The sequence below is a fragment of the Bos grunniens genome, chromosome 3, assembly GCF_055505025.1.
Source record: "Bos grunniens cultivar Pamir isolate PY7600 chromosome 3, Bosgru_T2T1.0, whole genome shotgun sequence".
NCBI classification, from domain to species: domain Eukaryota; kingdom Metazoa; phylum Chordata; class Mammalia; order Artiodactyla; family Bovidae; genus Bos; species Bos grunniens.
The window spans coordinates 97,732,896-97,754,352 of NC_141167.1; the positions used below are offsets into that span (position 1 = coordinate 97,732,896).

At 45.4% G+C, this 21,457-nt stretch overlaps 1 protein-coding gene across 1 annotated transcript in view; it reads right to left on the reverse strand.

Moving 5' to 3' along the window:
• ZNF697 (zinc finger protein 697) overlaps window positions 1-21,457 on the reverse strand; it is a 34,630-nt gene that overhangs the window by 5,388 nt on the left and 7,785 nt on the right. The window contains exon 2 of the mRNA XM_086392142.1: window positions 1,397-1,677. Within this exon, the coding sequence (XP_086248268.1) occupies window positions 1,397-1,640 (244 nt within the window). The 5' untranslated portion in view covers window positions 1,641-1,677. The remainder of the gene's footprint in view (window positions 1-1,396; window positions 1,678-21,457) is intronic.

The window sequence follows — 21,457 nt, forward strand, 5'->3', positions numbered from 1 at the left end:
CTGGAGGCTGATCCAGAACACATATCTGCCTCTGGTTGCTTATCCCCAGACATGAAAGACCATTCTGTGCACTGCAGGGGAGGGCACAGGAGGTCTGGGAGATGTCCTGGGGAAGAACTGTAACCTCAGGATCCTGATCGTAAGGTATTTCAGCTCATTTCAGTCCCCAGGGCATGAGCAGGATCAAGCAACAAAAGCCCAAAGATGGAACCAAGGAAGTGGATGGATGCCCAGTATTTACTCTTTCTAGATGAAGAACTGCAAAGATTTAGGAGAGCCCTTGGGCACTTATCTTCCCTGGTGGCTCAGATGGTAAAGCGTCTGCCTACAATGCAGGAGATCTGGGTTCAATGCCTGGGTGGGGAAGATTTCCTGGAGAAGGAAATGGCAACCCACTCCAGTATTCTTGCCTGGAAAATCCCATGGATGGAGGAGCCTGGTAGGCTACAGTCCATGGGGTCGCAAAGAGTCGGACACGACTGAGTTACTTCGCTTTCACTTTCACTTGGGCACTATGGGTATTAGCCACGTGATCCCAGGCAGATCTCTTGCCACTGGGTTTATTTATCTGCAAGCAGGGATGATGACTAACTAAACATCTGGATCTGTGCTAAGCAATTCATATAACTCTCCAGCAACCCGAGGAGGGTAGGGCCCAGTATTACCTGTGTTCCTTCTTGAGCTGTTACAAGTGTCATTTTATAGCAATATTTTGTATTATAAAGTGCACACCAGTGAGTTACCCTCTTCACCCTTGTTTACCAGCTACAGCTCCTCTCCAGACCAAAGAAAAGAGATGTTCCTCAGACTTAAGACAGTGTGTGTGCCATCGCTCAGTCATGTCCGACTCTTTGTGACCCCATGGACTTTAGTCTGCCAGGTTCCTCTGTCCATGGGATTTCCCAGGCAAGAATACTGGAGTGGGTTGCCATTTTCCTGCTCCAGGGCATCTTCCCGACCCAGGGATCTAACCTGTGTCCCTTTGCATTTCCTGCATTGGCAGGCAGATTCTTTACCACTGCACCAGCTGCTGTAAGGTGGTACAGAATCTGCTTAATGGTCTCCAATGGAGGAGCCTGGTAGGCTGCAGTCCATGGGGTCGCTAAGAGCCGGACACGACTGAGTGACTTCACTTTCACTTTTCACTTTCATGCATTGGAGAAGGAAATGGCAACCCACTCCAGTGTTCTTGCCTGGAGAATCCCAGGGACGGGGGAGCCTGGTGGGCTGCTGTCTCTGGGGTTGCACAGAGTCAGACACGACTGAAGCGGCTTAGCAGCAGGAGCAGCTAGAAAGCTGCCTTCTAAGAATGCTGCCCATGATTATCACTCTAAAGGAGCTAGAAAACAATGTGAATGGGGTAACTTCCACAGAAATTCCCCAGCTCTTTCCTCACCTGTGCAGATGTTAGACATCAGTTCCCTCTCCTCTGAGTGTCCTCTTGGAGCTTCATCCTGTGGGTCGGAGCCCATCTCCTGCCCCAGGTGCCCTTCTCTCTTGTCTGCATCCTGTGGGTTAGAACCCATTCCTCTTTTGTCTGGGTCCCCTTCCCTGTCTTCACAGTTCTCAAAATCAGAGCCCATGCCCTTGTCTTGTGAGTCCTGGGCTTCACACACACCCTGTTTGTCGTCTTGTTCCATCCAGGAAGAACAGGATGAGGGAGGTGACCAGGGATACCTGCTCCAAACAAAACAAACACAGATCAAGATCACGTGGGTCTGGCCTCATCCCCTTACCAGGTCTGGCTTTGATTGCCATGAAAATTGATGGCACAGTCCAATAAAATGTATAGAGTTCCAAGCCCTAGGTGGCAGATCCTAGAGACTCCATTTCATGCTTTAAAGTAAATAGAATCAATTGAAAAGGAGGCTGATCTAGGTGGCAGAGAAACAGCAGTAACTCACAGGGCCACATGCCAACTGCCACCAGATTATAGTCGATCTGCTTCCATCTATGAAATGGATGGGTTTCCCTGGTGGCTCAGAAGGTAAAGAATCTGCCTGCAATTCAGGAGATCCGAATTCAGTCTCTGGGTTGGGAAGATACCCTGACCAGAGAAGGGAATGGCTATCCACTCCAGTATTCCTGCTTAGAGAATTCCATGAACAAAGGAGCCTGGCGGGCTACAGTTCATGGAGTCACAGAGAGTCAGACAAGACTGAGTGACTAACACTTTCATGAAGTGGATTATTCTATTAGCATGGCTCTATAGCTTTAACAGTGGGTAACAGTGGTATTCCCATTTTACAGATGAGAAAACTTGAAGCTCAAAAAGAGGACTCCACAAGGCCAACTTGTAAGCAGTACCATTCTGGGTACCATACCCTGCCATCTTAGTTTTATGAATTTCTGGTGACACTTATTTGATTTCTTTACTTTACTGATATAAAAAATTTTTTTGCTAGTGTTAATTATAGCCACTCAGCCTTTTCCAGGGGATCCTCCTGACCCAGGGATCAAACCCAGGTCTCCTGCACCGCAGGCAGACTCTTTGCCGTCTCAGCCAGATTGGCAGAAATTGGGGATTAAACTAATCATGCTGCCTCAAAGTTCCATGAGTTCTTTACTCTTATTAAAGCTTGCCCTTCTCTAAACATACACAATTTTTATTTGTCAATTATATCTCAGTAAAACTGGGTTGGGGGGCGGCACACATCTTGACCTCCTGAAACCCACAACAGTCTTTGTGAGGATTTTAGCTACTTAGGAGGGGGCCTCGAAGGAACCAGAGGAAAAGTACAGTCAAGACACAAGAGTAACAGAAGCATCAGGATATTGACTTCTCCTCTAAGACTGCGTCACTACCAGCGGCAGCACCCAGCTCTGCAGTGAGGACCTGCCGCTTCCTGTGAGTAGTGAGCCAAGAAGTTCAAGCTTTAGTAGGTCTCCTGGGGACAGGTAGGGGGTACGCAGGGACCCTCTGTATTAGAAGCCATCTCTAGAACCTGATGACATATTTTGCCTTATTTATGCACTTTAATTGTAGATCGACCATAATAGGAACATCCCCTGGCACAATTGTCAAAATTAAAACAGAAAGGTATGGTACCCAGAATGGTACTGTTTACAAGTTGGCCTTAGGCTTGTGCAGTCCCCTTTTTGAGCTTCAGGTTTTTCATCTGTAAAATAGGAATACCACTGTTACCCCATCATTAAAGCTATAGAGCCATTTTAATAGAATAATCCACTTCACAAAAGTGTTAGTCCCTCAGTCGAGTTCGACTCTCTGTGACCCAATGGACTGTAGACTGCCAGACTCCTCTGTCCACGGAATTCTCCAGGCAAGAACACTGGAGTAGGTAGCCATTCCCTTCTCCAGGGGATCTTTCCGACCCAGGGATCAAACTCAGGTCTCCTGAATTATAGGCAGATTCTTTACTGTCTGAGCCACCAGGGAAACGCATCCACTTCATGGATGGAAGCGGATCGAACTGTAGTCCAGTGAGAGTTGCTATGTGGCCTCATGAGTTGACACTGTTCCTCTGCCACCCAGACCAGCCTCCTTTTCAACTGATTCTCTTTACTTTAAAGCATGAGGTGGAGCTTCTAGAATCTACCATCTACAGAGCCCCTCTACAGAACAGGCCATCATGTGAGCTGTAGAGAGAAGATGACATCAGATTCCTAAACCTTTTTGTAGATGTCAGGTTTATATATCAAATGTATAGGGCACCCTGCCAAGTCTGAGCACTTGAGCCAAAAATAATTGACCCCTGCCATCTATCACTCTTACAGCTTAGCTCAAGGCAGCAAAACAGTTTATAGGTCAAAGATCTTGGACTGACTTAGAAGTGTCCAGCTCTTTCTCTGCCTCAGCAGTCCCCAAACAGGACTTGCAAGAATATGGCTGAGCAGTGGGACTTCCCTGTTGGCCCAGTGGTTAAGACTTTGCCTTCCAATGTGGGGGGGTGGGGGGGTGTGGGGGTGGGTTCAATCCGTGGTCAGGGAGCTAGGATCCCACCTGCCTCACAGGCAAAAACCAAAACATAAAGCAGAAGCAATATTGTGACAAATTCAACAAAAGAGTTTAAAAATAGTCCACATCAAAAAAAATCTTTGGAAAAAAAATTATGGTTGAGTAGGATGCCCCTACTTCGGCTTTTCCTGCCTGCGTCCTCTTAGAGGGCTTCCCAGAGGCAGCCCGGGCTCTGCGACCAGACTCTTGGGCATGGAAAACAGGAGTTATGGGCAGCTGCCATTCCAGCGGGGCCAGCCTTCCCCCAGAGCCCAAGGCAAGTCAGTAAACCTCTTATTGTTTCAATGCCCTCATTGAAAGGTGCAAGGAGGGTAATGCTACTTAACCTTTCTCTCAGGGAGGGTGTCAGCAGGAAACATTAAAAAAGCACTTTGGAAAATACTTGAACTTGATATCCTGAGTAGTCCAGATGTGGAATTCACAGTCTTCATCTAAGTCCTGATGCCATTTCAACAGCCCTCAGAGAGACCGCAGCCCCTCCTTAATTTTGACGGGCTCATGGCCCTAAAGAACACACTATATCTATCCTCAGAGTTGATGATGTGTCATTTCAGTCGTGTCCGACTCTTTGCGACTCTATGGACAGTAGCCCATTAGGCTCCTCTGTCCTTGGGAATCTCCAGGAAAAAATTCCGGAGTGGGTTGCCATGCCCGCCTCCCGGGGATCTTCCTGACCCAGGGATGGAACCCACGTCTCCTGCATTGGCAGGTGGGTTCTTTACCACCAGTGCCATCTAGAGTTGATGATATACTCCTTCAATTAGAGGGAAAAATCAAGCCTTTCTCTTAAACACCACAGGAAAATGGCTGGGACTGAAGATGGTCACTAAGCAGTATCCTGAAACACAGCGGAGTCCCTTTAGAACTTGTAACTGGTTACAACGCCAGGTCCCAAACGCAGGATTAGGCCATAGGAGAAAATCCCTTTAAAGCCATAAACCGTTTAAGACGTCTATCCCTCAAGGGACTCTTGACCCTAAATCACTTCTACCCATCACTCTCTTGTCTCCTGGAGCTCAGTCTCCATAATAAACAGCTACATCCCTTGAGTCAGCAAGTGTAATACATCCTGAAGGTAGGGGGGTAGAGAGGTAAGAGGAAGGTTTGTGACCTACTGGTTTGCTAGTGACTAAAAGCAAAAGCAGCAGAGGTGGGGGGAACTTAAAGGGAACCTAGTCAATGATTTCTGCCAACCTAAGACCAGCAAGAAGAATTTTATATCCATAAAGCAGAGGAATCAAATAAGAATGAGCCTCACCAGAAACTCATAAAACTAAAATGGCAGGGGATGGTACCCAGAATGGTACAGAAATGACTGCTGCTCTCCACCATGAAGGGCAGGGCTTAAGGGTCTACCTTGGGCAGCAGGACATCTTAGGGTTTTACCTCTAAGCCTTTTAAGAAGGACAGAGCGCCTTCTGAGAGAACACAGCAGACAGCAAAAACGGAACAGTGGACTTTCTGATTGTGATTTCTTGGGAACCAAGAGACAGTTCATACCAGAAATACTAAATAAATAAACTTTTTTTTTTTTTTAGATTTAAGTGGGGAGACAGGAGGAGAGGCAGAGTCTGAGTTCCCCATTTAGGGCCGGTGTATGAAATTCATAATGCTTCCCTACTCAGAGTTAAGGAGGCTCTGAGCTCTCAAAGGGAAGATGTCCAGATCCTTATTCACACCAGGGGAGGGAGGATTAGGTTCTGAGAAGAGTGGGAAGCTTCTGTCACCTTGAGAGATACATTCATGGTACAACATCCACTCCAATTTGTTTACAAATGCATTATGTTAGTGCAAAACCAGAATATAGATTCAGCTCCATCCATCATATTACAAGGTTCTAGGCAGCTATCAAGTAACAGAGAAGGCTATTTAGAGGTAAGGAAGGGCAGTCACAATGTATTATTAGAAGAAAACTAGCTGGTTTAAAAATAATCCCATTTATTAGGATATGCACACTAGCATACATATCGTTATACATTTACACAGGTTCAGAGAAGAAAGTCAGAAGATTACTTATTAAAATGTTAAACATCTCTTGGTCATTTCTAGGGACTTAACATCATTTAATCTTAACAAGAATGTAATGAAGCAGGGTGTGAATTTCATGTTCAGGAGGAAAATGAAAAAATGATAATGTTGGTCACTCAGTGCCCAACTCTTTGCAACCCCATGGACTGTTGCCCACCAGGCTCCTCTGTCCAAGGGATTCTCCAGGCAAGAATACTGGAGTGAGTTGCCATGCCCTCACCCAGGGGATCTTCCTGAACCAAGTATTGAACCTACATCTCTTACACCTCCTGCACTGGCAGGCAAGTTCTTTACCACTAGCGCCATCTGGTTCTAATCACTGACTTAGCAGGGAGAGCCTTGGTTTTGGCCATCACAGACACTGTGCTATGTGACTCAAAGTATTTGCCCCTCTGGACTTCTGTTCAGTGAGGAGATTGGGTTTGAATGTGCCTGAATCCGCTTCTCAAAGTCATGTGACAAGAAAAGAGCGTGAATCCAGACATTTCCAGCCCCAGCTTGTGTACTTGACTCCCACCACAAGCTGCTGGCTCCCTCAGTGCCCACCAGCACCACCACAGAAACCTTCTCCAGGGTCAGATCACTTCAGGGTGGGATCAGCCAGCTTTGCCAAGACTGCTCAGATCCTAGTTTTCAGAATTTGCAATATGTTCATGTTGCTTTCTTCTCAACCCACACCCTCCCCACATCTCAAAATAGTGTAATGTTTCTAACTCTGTAAAGTCAGTAGGCTCCAGTGCCTTCCAGACAAACTCAAGCCCATCTGAAAGATCAGTCTGAAGATGCTGCTACAGAGTGGAAGTGAATGTGATCAAGTATGGTGGAAGGAGGGAGGGAGGGTGGGAGAGAATGAAGTAGAAGAAGGGGAAGTGAAGCCAGCAGCTGGCCCAGAATTAGAATTTAACCTGCCTGAGTTTATTGGCACCTTCTCCCAGTAGCTCCTCTCTGGACCTCTAGAAAGGCAAAAGCCATTCCTTTCCAACAGCAGAAGCCTCAGCACTTTATGGATTCAACCTCTCTTCCTGCCAAGAGGTGGAAGCTGACAAGCACACACCTCGCCCCCACCTTCTTATGGATGAGCCATTGACCCTCCTTGTCTGGGGCCTTGTGCAGGGAACCCGAGTCCCGCCACCTCCTGGTGGGGATGGGAGGGGTAGAGGGTGGTGCTCACAGCTCCCCAGTGGCCAGATGTCTTCCACTGGGACCACCAATGGAGCCGACCCTGCACTCGAGGGCATCCCTCTCATTTGAGTAATTCTGTTGGGTGAGCACCGAGGGTCACCCAGTTTTCCACATGACAAGAACTTAGGCTCGCTAGCTGAGCTCCAGATGACAGGGCTCTGAGGTATTGTCAGGCCTCTCCAGTCGCCTTGCCGTGGCATTTCTACTCCCAGGGAAGAGGACAGATGCCCCTCACCCCCAGGAGCAGGTCCACCTGCAGCTCCCCACCCCCGCAACCCCCCAACCCCCAGGCAGGGCAGGCGGGACCAAGCTGGGGGAGCCGCCGCCTGAGCACAGACCTCTCCCCGCCCGTTCTCAGACAGGATGGGGAGTCATGTGCCAAGGCCACTGCCAGGTGGCGGGGAGCCAGGCCAGCGGCGCTGTCATGTCAGGGGAAGGAAGCGGCCAAGAGGCCGGCCAGGAGCAGCTCCTTTCCTGTCCCCTCTGCTGTGGCGGGTCCCTTCCTTACCTCGGAGCGGCTCAGTCTCCCGCCTCCCCCACAGCCCCGGTGCCTCCTCCCTTCACTTCCCACGCCCCCTGCGCACCAAGCTCTCCCCTGGGAGAGTTCCCAGGGTAGAGTCCAGCAGGGACGCCCGGCTGGGTAAAATGCTGGAAAAACAATTTAAGTCTGTGGCTCCTGAGGCTGAACTCATGACTGTAACTGGGGTCTAACCGGGAATTCCAGGGGGTTAATCATTTGTCAGTCTTCAAGCATCAACTGGGTAAACAATCAACCAGGGGGATATGGCCTCCTCGTGAGTGAGCCTGTGGTCAGAAAGGATGCAAAGGGCAAAGAACTCCACCCCCCATACAAGGAGGAGATGCCTCCAGTGAACCCCGGGAATGGGTCCACATCCCAAGGGGCAGCTGACTTCCCAGGCACACACCCAGACCGTCCAGCCCCACATGCCAACCTCCCAAGTGGCAGACTGCTGCGGTGAGGTGCATGGTAATTCCAGACAGAGCCAAAAGATTATTGCAGCTAAGTACTGACCACTCTCCAGACAGGAGAAGCTAAAATAATATGGTTTCCTCCTTGTGGTTACTGTTTTTTTTTTTTTTTTTAACCTGGAGAGGGAAGCCCAAATGGGAAAAAAAAGAGAGAGAGAGAAAGGCTCAAAACCAAGGCAACAGAGAAATCCATTTACAACCCTGTTGGCCAGAGCTAGTCTGAGATTCTTTCCAATCTTTATGGTCAAGAATAGCACATATGTCCTTGGGGTCAGGCATTTCCTGTTGGTTGGGCCAGAGCCCCTCAGTTTGGCCGAAGGGCCTCAGCTTGTCACAGCTGCCAAGCCTGCACCACCATCCCACGCCTTCTGCACAAAATAAAAATTACTGCAATGCAGAGACAGATCCTAAGCGCCTTCAAAGTTAGACCATCTGCCCTAAGATGGGAAGGCACAGAAGCTGAAGGTTTTCATGCAGGTGTTTACTCATCCATATTTTACATTTAACTGAAATAGAATATTCTACCTGATGCGCAGAAAATCCTTCTGTTTTTTTTTCTTTGCTCTGCCCGCATCATCTACCACTATTCCCTGTGTACAGCCTCAGCGTTTCTTCTTATCTAGCAACTGGGCAGTCCTCAGAAGAATTCAGGTAACTCCTCAGGATGCTTCCCAAGTAGCACTAGTGGTAAAGAATCTGCCTGCCATTGCAAGAGGACCCAGGAGACACAGGTTCAATCCCTGGGTCAGGAACATCCCTTGGAGAGGGAAATGGCTACCCACTCCAGTATTCTTGCCTGGGAAATCGCATGGACAGAGCAGCCTGATGGGCTGCAGTTCATGGGGTTGCAGAGTCAGACATAACTGAGCACACACACACACACACAACTCCTTAGCAGCTGGCTCAAATGTTCAATGTTTGTACTTCATGGAATCATACACTCGGGAATCCCTTTGCTGAAACTCCTTCCACAGACAGGAAATAGGGCCTCAGAGAGGGAAAGCGACCAGATCAGAGACTGAAAGACAGTTTGCTAGAAAAGTTACGGCCAGAATCTCACTTTTCTAATGGCTTCTCCAGTGATCTTTCCATCTCTTTAATATAAAACATCACTTCGAGAACAGCCAGATACATTTAGGGCGTATACTTACTTGTCTTTTTCCCCCACACTATTTGTCAGAACCAGTTTGACAGAACCAATAGGATGTGTATAGAGAAAGACAGTTACTATAAGGAATTGGCTTGTGTGCGTATAGAGACTGGCAAGCTCCAAACTCCACAGGGTGGGCCAGAAGACGAGACTTGGGAGAACTGATGCTGCAGTTCTAGTCTGATGGCTGTTTACTGGAGAGCCCCTCCTTGCTCAGGGGAATCAGATTTTTGCTCTATTCAACTGGATGAGTCCCACCCACATTACGGTGCTCAGTCTGCTTTCCTCAGTTTGTTGCTGCTGTAGTTGTTCAGTCACTAAGTCACGTCTGACTCTTTTGTGAGCCCATGGACTATATGGCCCACCAGGCTCCTCTATCCATAGGATTATCCCAAGCAAGAATGCTGGAGTGGATTGCCATTTTATTCTCCAGGGGATCTTCTCCATCCAGGGATCAAACCCATGTCTCCTGCATTGCAGGCAACACCAGGGAAGCCCAGTTATGTGACTCCTCCAAGTTTACCAACTTAAAGGTTAACCTCTTCCAAACACTCTGTCACAGAAACACCCAGAATAATGTTTGACCAAATATGTGTGTACCTGCTGGCCCAGCCAAGTTGATGCATAAAACTAACCATCGCACCGTGGCTAAAAAACACAGTCTGCAATAATCCCGTCCTATGTGGACATTTACTCATGAAAACATCTTATTTTTTATAAAAACTATTATTATTATACAGAGAGTGAAACGGAGTCTCAGGGTATATGCACTGTAGAAGGGAAGTGGGGGAAGAGTCAACATCAATCTTAATTAAAGATCTACAGACACATGCATGTATATAGGCACCCCTCCCCCACAGCAGAAAGAGATGCAATTTAATCATCTACTTCACTGAAGGACAAGAGAGAACACAGACTTAGAATGCACAGCAGGGAGGTTGGGGAATATGGGAGCTGTTAACAAACAGCCTTGTTCTGGGAGAGTTGGGGCTGGAATCCCTTAAGGTTATTTGATGGGGTCAGGTGACCTCAGGAAGTCTTTTCCAACCCACATTATTCTGTGATCATGTTCTACTGGAATGAACAGCCATCAGGAGAATGTTAATCACAGTGAATAGGGAGAGAAGAATGTTGGGACCAAAAGGTTTGAGGCACACATTCAATCACCTGAGTTTCCCACTGCAAATTCAACAGGAGAAACAGCCCTTCCAGTTATCTGCCTAAAATAACCATTTGGCGTCATTGATGAAGAATGGCTGGTACGTTTCAGCCCAGTTCATTTCAGCAGTGGGTGACACCTCTCCATGTAACCTGCCAAGGTGTCTTCCAGTGAAGAGAAAGCAAGAATAAACATGGTAGTGATGTCACCTAATCCTTCAGTGTTTCCGCCTAATAAAATTTTAAACTCCGTAGTTAGACTGTTTTCAGCATAAAGTGAAACATTTACATACACTTAACTATACCTTTTAAAAATTCACTAACTTGTGTTAGTCTTATTATTTCCTCAAAAATAACAGTATCAGCAAAACCAAGACCATAGAAAAATTTAAGACACAATCCAGTTTCTTCAAAAGTGGCAACAACAACAACAACAAAATGGTAACAAAAATAGCAAAATACAAAAGGAGAAAAACATACAAGTTAAAACACTTGGAAGGTATCACCCAACCTCAATGTATAGACCTTATTTGTATCCCAAATAAACAGACTACAAAAACAAAGTATAAAACAATTGTGGACTTGTGAATGAGGGTTAGCTATTTGATATTGAGGAATTACTCTTGTGTTTTTAAGAAATACATAAGAAAATATTTACAGGTGAAATGCTATGTCTGGAATTTGCATTATTTGAAGTGATATGTCTGGAATTCCAGGACAGAGGGGAGTACATACAGATGAAATAAGATAGGCATACACTGATCTCTGTTGAAGCTAGGTGGTAGTAGATCTGATTTTACTCCTGCATTCACTAGAAAACTTACCAATAAAGTTTAAAAACAGAAAACATAAATCTTTTTTTTCCTGAAATTTAAGGCTGCTTATATTCATTTAGGGCTTCCCAGCTGACACTAGCGGTAAAGAACTTGCCTGCAGTAAGAGATGCAGGTTCAACCCCTGAGTCACGAAGATCCCCTGGAGGAAGGCACGGCAGCCCACTCCAGGATTCTTGCCTGGAGAATCCCGTGGACGGAGGAGCCCGGGGTCAGTCACGACTAAAGTGACAGTACACGCGTGTACTTGTTTACATTCTGAGCAGACCATAATACAATGTCAGTAACTTCCACAAAAGGGTTAGTCTGTGTTTTACAAAGTGTGCCAAATCAGGAGTGATTACAATCCTTAATACTGAACAGAGCTCATGGGTATTGAGAGGAGAGGCAGAAGGGAAAAAGATGAAAGAAATTTAAGTTTCATGATTTTGAATCTCTCTTTTTTTTTCCTATTTATGAAATAGGGGAACAGCTGTTATATACAAAATAGAATCAGAAAACTGTTTCTGCTTTCATAACTACTTGCATTTTTCCCAAGAACTCAAAGAAGGAGTTCTTAACACCACAACCAGTGCTTGTTTCTTTCTACCATTATTAGTTCAGCCACTCTACAATCAAGAGAGAAGACGAGGGAAATCCCTGGAAGTCCAGTGGTTAGGACTTTGCAGTCTTACTGCCAAGGTCCTGAGTTCAATCCCCAGTTGGGGAACTAAAATCCCACAAACCAAGTAGCGAGGCCAAAAATGGGGGTGGGGTGGTGGTGCATGGGAATAGAGAAAATAAACCTGGCTGGGAGCCCTGGCTGTGACAGCTCTGGTAGAGGAATGCTTTATCCCCAGTAAAGTCAAGCCGACAAACTGATGCAATGGTCCAACACATGAAGTACATCAATAACTGGTCATCTCCAGAATGATCTCCTAAGGCAGGTGTCTCCAACTTCTGGGATCTAATCTGAGGTGGAGCAGATTTAATAATAATAGAGATAAAATGCACAGCAAATGTAATATGCTCGAATCATCCTGAAACCATCCTCCCCCACCCCTCCCAGCCCCACACTGCCTGGGTCCATGGAAAAATTGTCTCCCACAAAGCTGGTCCCTGGTGCCAAAAAGGTTGGGGACCACTGTTCGAAGAGGATTAAAAAAAATGTGTGTAGATGAAAAGAAAGCTAATACACTAGTGATTTATGAAAATGTTATCTCCATGAGATACACCCTGGCAGGAACAGAATTACCTTAGCAGCCCAAACTGAAGACTTTTAAGTTGTGTCCTTCTCAGGGAACCACTAAGGATGCCATCCAAATATACTCGAGATACCACATTACAGAGAGAACAGCTAGACAAGATCATGTTCCCACTTCATGTTGGAAACTAAAGGCTTGCAGATAGTTTCCATCTTAACCAAGAGTACAGGCAAGTCTGTGGCGCATGGAAGCCACGACAGGACACAACCTTCATCTAAGCAGTGGGGCATCTGTCTCAAGAAGGAGGTCAGAGTGTCCAGGGCCCCCTCATGGCCTGAACATCATAGTTCCTAAGTCAATCATCAGGCCAAGGCTGTTTGGGTTCCTTCTGTCCTTTTACCTCCAGCTCCTGGCATTTCCTGGAGAGAGCAGTAGTCCTAAACAAGCTTATAAACAGAATAACTGTATTTTCCTTAGGCCTAGGTTCTTAGCCTGAGGGCCCTGAGAGTCCACGAACTCTGGATACCTTACATGAAAGTGTTTGCAGAACCTTTCTTCTGATGAGAAAGCCCATAGCTTTCCCTCGGGCTCTGAAAGCATACAGGACACAAAAACAAAGCAAAATCCCTGACATGAACCTCTACTAAGAGGATTCATGATGCCTTCCTATCATTTCAGAAAACCTCCAGAGCAGTTTCAGGTTAGCGAAGTAACAGCAGTTTCACACTCTATGCCACAAGATCTTCTGGTGGGCAGGTGGAGAAGAGATGATAGGGACAGTAAACTCTGAATCAGGCATTAGCACAAAAAACATCCGTATGTTTCAAAAAGGATGGAGCAGAATGAGGGGCATGGCAAATGCAACTTGCTTGATCCAATTTGCTGGTTTAGTCTGTCTGTGCTTAGTCACTCAGTCGTGTCCGACTCTTTGCAACCCCATGGACTGTAGCCCTCCAGGCTCCTCTGTCCATGGGAATCTCCAGGCAAGAATACTGGAGTGGGTTGCCGTGCCCTCCTCCAGGGGATCTTCCCAACCCAGAGATTGAACCCAGGTCTCCCACATTGAGGGTGGATTTCTTTACAGCTGAGCTACCAGGGAAGCCCTGGTTTAGTCTAGCGTCCTATGTGACAGATGAGTCAGGCAACAGGGACCCAGAAAGGGTAAGTGAATTACCCATGAATGCACCAGTTGAGCACAGACAGGAGCCTAAATCCCTGGCATCTCAACTTGTGTTCTAATCCCCTTTCTGCTCAACCTAGCATTGCCTGTGGTGCTTGGCTGAAATACTCAGGCTGGCGACTTGGCATCAGTAGTTCATCCACTTTTCATGTCCTGATCGCTTGTGTTATGTGGCAGGTGCACTGAGAGGATGTTAAATTGCTCTTCCAGCCTCTAACAGCCTGCCTCTCTGGGATGTGGCTAATTTATACAAGTTTGACCCTGGGTTTATGGCTCCCATCAGCAGCTTATTTGGGCAGTGAGTCAGAGCACGTTAATCAAGCCATAACCTACCCAGGACACAAAATGCTTTGTTAGTTAATCCTTGTCTTCTCAAAAGAAAACGAATTAAAATCTGGCCAAAGTCACCAACTCATTCCTAACAAATCATCAGAGTGTTCGCAAAGTCATCCTGCCTGCAAATACATAATAACATGGAAATAGCCATGTGAAGAAGGGAGTTCTGGGATAAACTCAAACTCCTCAGTACAAAGAGCCCAGGTCACATGAAAGGATCATTAAGGAAGGGTACCACCCACCCATACTCATCCAACATGGCCCATGACTACAAATACAGTTTCTCAGACTCACCCTCTTTTCTATCATTATCTTTTTGCTTGTTTTAATAGCTCTGCATTCTGCATGGAAGGTGGTGCTGAGGTGGGCCAGGTGGCAGGAGCAAGCCAACCATAAGCTAAGGGAAGAGACTCCATCCACAGATGAGAGATCTCATGTGTTTTTGTTGAACATTTCTTTAAAGGATCCACCATTTTACAGATAAGGAAAATGAGGACCAGAGAAGATAAGTGCCTTGTCTGAATTCACAAACACGAGCTGGTGGCAGAACTGGGACTACCACTCAGGTTACCCGATTCCTTTTAAGTTCCATCTCCCCTGCGCCAGACTCTCCCAACCAGCTCTGTCATATTCATGGGTTTAGTGCTCTGGCTTTGCTGACAGCATTCATTGACACTACCTTCTTTCTTCCTATTTTTCTTGTTCTCTTCTGGACTCTTGCCTCCCCTGCCCCACCATATTCATTTTAAACAGCTTTCCTCTAAAAAACATAAAAGATATTCTTCAAACTTAAGTTCATGTGATCCTCAGAAATTATCTCCGAATTAACAGATTTTGGATTACCTACTGTCTTTCTTAGAGAAAAAAGACATCTTGTTGCCCAGAAAAAAGCAGTCATTCTGAATTAACATTGACTTAATGGGAGTGTTGTGGTAAACAATGAATACGTCTGTCTTTGGTACAGCATTTGAAAAAGAAGTCATCATAAAAGACAGACAGCTGGAGAGAAAAGAATACTTATGGAGCATCAACCTGAACAACTGGTATGTCATTTTCAAAGAATTTTAGGGAGTTCCCTGGTGGCCTTGTGGCTAGGATCCAGCACTTTCACTGCAGAGGCCATAGGTCAATTCCTCGTCTGGAAACCATCCCACGTGCCATGCAGTGTGGCCAAAAGGCAAAACAATTAAATTAAAATTTTAAAAGAGAATCTTAATAGAGTATTTCCATCATGCAATTAAAAATATTTTTAAAGACTCTTAAAAATTCAAACTATGAATGAAACCCTTTCATTGAAAGGAGAGACTTTTCTTCTGCAAAGACTTTCCTTCCTTTTCATTTTTTAAATGCCTAAAGCCAGTTATCAAACAATATTATATTTCCTTCTGCAGAGCCAACAGGTCTTACAAGCTACTGGGAAAAGCAGGGCTGGGGTCAGTGAGCCCTGATCAGTTCTAACCTCATCACCACACACATCAGTTTCCTAGTGAACCATGGTCTTCCCAGGTGTGTAACATCTCAGTAGATCACAATCATTGCTAACATTGAGTCTGGCTCACATCAGCATCAGCTATAATTTTCCATCTTCCAATCCAACATTCAGTCTCTTCTATGATCTCACCATTAACACTGGAATGTGCTGGACATGCATAATCAAGATGCAATAAATGACTACAGAAATCCTGTTGAGATGCCATCCTTGAAATTCTCTCATACCTTAGCACCCACTGTTCTAGGCGTCACCACTTCCCTTAGTACCCTGCTTCTCTTATCTCCCAACAGGTTGACCTCCCAGGTTTCTGTTTACATTTTCTTCTCCCTCTCCTCTTAATCACGATACCCCTTCCCCTAGTTTTCAGTAAATACCTCCTCTGTCCAGAGACCCCACGAATACAAAACTCTCCCTCCACCCCCTGACCTGTATTCTAGGTCCGTATTTCTAATGGTGCAGCAAGCGTCACAGCTGAGGAGCTTCAGCGTCCCTTCCGTACCGAAGTGCTGCCCTGTATGTCACATGGGACTCGGGACGCGGGGCCAGGGGGCGGGGGGCATCGGGGATGGGCAGTCCAAACTGGAAGGAAAGCACCGGTAATGGCACCAACAGATCTGGCTGCAAACAGAAGTTTGTCACTTACACACTCTATGCTTCTAGGATGGCTGTTCACCAAACTAAGTCTTACTTTTCTCATCTATACAAAGAGAGCAACAAGTTACCTTGAAAGGTTGTTGAAAACTCGAAGGGGCTTTCCATTTGGAAAGGATCTGGCCCTTGTCATATTGAAAAACATTAGTTCTCCTTCCAAACCTCTCTTACAAATCACCTGCCCATTTCTGTTAAAAGCCTCTTTGTTCTTACTCATCAGGTTTAAAACCCTGGAGTCAACCTTGGCCCCTCCCCTCACCCTTTTCAATCCAATCAGCTGCCAAGTCCTTCTTTTTCAGTTCTCTCCTCTATTTTCTCTTATTACTGTAGTAGACGCTTCCGGAAGCATCTTAAAACATAGTTGCCACTCCATTTACCATTTGCCATTGGCCATTCTCCTGCTCAGAAACCTCTAACTGACTTTGCCATTCTGTCCAGAGAAGTGCAAACTCCAAGCCTGAGACAATGTAGCTGAAAGCGCTAACCTCTCCCTGACTTTTCTGCCAGCTAACCTCAGCCTCAAAAAGGCATGATTCAAGCCTCCCAAAAGGCACCTTGTGCTTCTCCTCTCTCACTGTGCTGTTCTCTCTCAAGAAACAAGTCTCCCCTTTCCTAGTGGGAAGCAATACTGGTAGTGGTTAAAAGCTCAGATGGTGCTCTGGGATGACCTAGAGTGGTGGGAAGGGGTTATGGGGAGGGAGGTCCAAGGGAGAAGAAATATATGTATACATATGGCTGATTCACTTCATTGTACAGCAGAAACTAACACAACATTGTAAAGCAATTATACTCCAATAAACAAATGACAGCTCAGATTCTGGAGCCAGACCACCTGTGTGAATCCAGTCTCTAGCCCAGTCTCTTTGAGCCTGGGCTTTTTCATCTACAAAATGAGAGAAACAACTGGGTCTACCTTCTCAGATTAGTGTTAAATGCTCAAGGAGAATTATTATTATCTCACTTTGTATATGATTCTTTAGGGTACTCTTCCTTATTTCATTCTGCCTAACTCTTGAGACTCCCTTGGACAGCAAGGATATCAAACCAGTCAATCCTAAAGGGAATCAGGCCTGAACATTCATTGGAAGGACTGATGCTGAAGCTGATGCAAAGAAATGACTCATCAGAAAAGACTCTGATGCTGGGAAAGACTGAAGGTACGAGGAGAAGGGGATGACAGAGGATGAGATGGTTGGATGGCATCACGAGTTTAAGCAAAGCTCTGGGAGTTGGTGATGGACAGGGAAGTCTGGCATACTGCAGTCCATGGAGTCCATGGAGTTGCAAAGAGTTGAATATGACTGAGTGACTGAACTGACTGAATGTTAGTTTTAAAAATATAATCATAGTTATAAGTTGTACCTTATTGTTTGCCCTCTCTCCCTCCCTCCCACCTCCCAAATGTAAGTCCTGGTGGGAACATATTGCTTTATGCAATTTCATGATTCCCCACAAAATGAGCCTTCAAATAGTTCTTCAGTACAAAAATTTATTGTATTGAGGTATAGTTGATTAACAATGTTGTATTAATTTCTGTTGTTTTATATATATATATATATAGATGGCTTCCCATATATAGTGGGAATAGTGATAAAGTGGTAAAGAATAGTGGTAAAGAATCTGCCTGCCAATGCAGGAGAGACATAAGAAATCCAGGTTTGATCCCTGGGTTGGGAAGATCCCTGTAGGAGATTCACTCCAGTATTCTTGCTTTGAGAATCCCATGGACAGAGGAGCCTGGGGGGCTACAGTCCATAGGGTTGCAAAGAATCAGACATGAATGAAGTGACTTAGCATGCATGCATCTATATATACACACATATATAATACACATGTATATATATATACATACCATATATATACACATACATTATTTTTCAAAATCTTTTCCATTATGGTTTACTACTGGATACTGTATATAGTTCTCTGTGCTATACAGTCGGATCTTTTTGTTTATCCATTCTCTCTATATTAGAATATATATATTCATTCTGTATATATTAACATCTGTCATTCCCAAACTGTTAAATAGTTCTTTAAATGGATAAAGTTAGGGCTAATTATTTCCTTCCTCAGTCTCAAAATGAAGGACTAATAGGACCAGGAAATCTAGTGATCTGGCTAAGATTATGTCAGGCAGAGAGCCCTGGAAACAAGCTAGCTCTCCTAACTGGATCCAATAACCTGTCAGCACCAGGAGCCAAGCATGCTTAATTATCCTGCTACACAGGTAGATATGATAGTGGTGATTAGCTTCAAAAGTTAGAACCTTCTCAAAAGAGAATCCCGAGTCCCATGGCCAAATGACAGCAGCCCTTGTTGGCATCAAATAGTCTTGTGCGTGTCCTGCCTCCTCTCCAAGGCTTTAACAAGCAACTCGGTGGTGCAAAGAAGAGGTGGCCCAGAGCTGTGTCTGGATCCATGGTTGTTCCTGGGCTTTCCTAGTCGTACAGGACAACTGCTTCTCTCCCGTCCCTGCAGGAAAGACAGGGCTAGAACCAACAGGGCTAGAAATTAAATGAGGATGAAAAAAGATCAACATTCAACGTTTACAAAGTAGTCAGGAGACTAAATAAAAAGTTGCTTGGGAGGAGAGGGCAACAGGAAGCACAATCAAATACAGGAGAAATCTGTATTCAATATTTATTATTAGAGCATCTACTCAGACCAAAGTTTATTCTCCAGCAGTTTTCTTGGGCTTTGGGATTCTGTTTTGTTTGCTGGCTCTGACAGGAAGGATCTGCACATCTTGACTTCTCTTCTCACTTATAGTCATCAGCCTATGGAAACCCTTTCCTGCTGCTGCTGCTAAGTCACTTCAGTCGTGTCCAACTCTGTGAGACCCCATAGACGGCAGCCCACCAGGCTCCCCCGTCCCTGGGATTCTCCAGGCAAGAACACTGGAGTGGGTTGCCATTTCCTTCTCCAATGCATGAAAGTGAAAAGTGAAAATGAAGTCGCTCAGTCGTGTCCAACCCTCAGCGACCCCATGGACTGCAGCCTACCAGGCTCCTCCGTCCATGGGATTTTCCAGGCAAGAGTACTGGAGTGGGGTGCCATTGCCTTCTCTGAACCCTTTCCTAAGGGTCCATAATTAAGCTATGAGACAAACATAGGCTCTTAAAGAAGTTTTTTAAATGGGTATGTGCCGCTTAGGAAGTAGGTGACCAGAAATATTTACTAAGCCACTAATTCAATCAATAAACACAAGTACCTATGAGGGAATGGGGAAACAGAAATAAAAAGAGCTCCTATAGTAACTGCCCCCAAGCTCATTAAAGGCTGTGGCCACCGTCTGGTTAAATTTAATTGGCATTTACCTTATTTAAAAAAAAAAATAAAAAACAGTAGGGGACTTCTCTGGTGGTCCAGTGGTTAACAATTCACTCACCAATGCAGGAGATACAGATTCAGTCCCTGGTCTGATTTCCCATGCCTCAAGGCAACTAAGCTGGTGGGCCACAACCACTGGGCCTGTGGTCTAGAGCCTGGGAGCCACAGCTACTGAAGCCCATGCACCTAGAGCCTGTGCTCCACAAGAGAAGCCACCACAATGAGAAACCTGATCACCACCGCTGGAGAGCAGCCCCTACTAGCTGCAACTAGAGAAAGCCCATATGCAGCAAAGAAGACTTAGCACAGCCAAAAATAAATGAAATAATTTTTTTAAGCATTTCTTCAAGTTTATTTCACACTATCTGTCTTCATTTCTGGGGTAAACCTGTTTTATATTAAAATAGATCTGGTATACCTCTCAAAAAGAAAAATATAAGAAAAGTTCATATATATGGAAATATATCAAGAGAATCAGAACCTAAGCTTGGAGAAAATATCTGCACAACACATATCTGATAAAGGACTGCTTTCCAAAATATACAGAGAATCCTTAAAACTTAACAGTAAGAAAATGAGTAACTTAATTTTAAAATAGGCAGGGATTTCCCTGGTTGTTCAGTGGTTAAGACTTCACACTTCCAATGCAGAGGGCACAGGTTTTCTTATGTCACTATAGAACTGTAAATTAATGATATACCACTGAAGAATAGATGCTTTCAAATTGTGATGCTGGTGAAGACTCTTGAGAGTTCCTTGGATAGCAAGGAGATCAAACCAGTCAATCCTAAAGGAAATCAACCCTGAATATTCATTGGAAGGACTGATGTTGAAGCTGAAGCTCCAATACTTTGGCCACCTGATGTGAAGAAATGACTCATCGGAAAAGACCTTGATGCTGGGAAAGATTGAAGGCAGGAGAAGAAGGGGATGACAGAGGACGAGATGGTTGGATGGCATCCCCGACTCAATGGACTTGAGTTTGAGCAAGCTCTGGGAGATGGTGAGATACAGGGAGACCTGGCCTGCTGCAGTCCACGAGGTTGTAAAGAGTCAGACATGACTGAGCGACTGAACAACAACAACCTATTAGAATAGCAAAACAGCCAAAACATTGACAACACTACATACTGGTGAGGAAACAGCCAAAACTGTGACAACACTACATACTGGTGAGGATGTACAAGAACAGGAACTCTTATTCACGGCTGACAAAAAAGGCAAAATGACACAATCACTCTGAAAGAGAATTTGTCAGTTTCTTAGAAAACTAAGCATGTTATGTTTTTGTTCAGTCACCTAGTCCTGTCCAACTCTCTGTGACCACATGGACTGCAGAAGGACAGGCCTCTCTGTCCCTCACCATCTCCCAAAGTTTGCTCAAGTTCATGTCCATTGCATCGGTGAAATCTAGCAATTGTATGCCTGGCTATTTATCCAAATAAGTTGAAAACTTACATCTCCACAAATGGACGTTTATGGGAGCTTTATTCATAACTGCCAAAACTTAGAAGCAACCGAGATGTCCGTGGTAGGTGACTGGATAAGCTGTGGTACATTCAGTTCAGTTCAGTTCAGTTCAGTCACTCAGTCATGTCCGACTCTTTGAGACCCTATGAATCACAGCACGCCAGGCCTCCCTGTCCATCACCAACTCCCGGAGTTCACTCAGACTCATGTCCATTGAGCCAGTGATGCCATCCAGCCATCTTATCCTCTGTCGTCCCCTTCTCCTCCTGCCCCCAATCCCTCCCAGCATCAGAGTCTTTTCCAATGAGTCAACTCTTCGCATGAGGTGGCCAAAGTACTGGAGTTTCAGCTTTAGCATCATTCCTTCCAAAGAACACCGAGGACCGATCTCCTTTGGAATGGACTGCCTGGATCTCCTTGCAGTCCAAGGGACTCTCAAGAGTCTTATCCAACACCACAGTTCAAAAGCATCAATTCTTCAGCGCTCAGCTTTC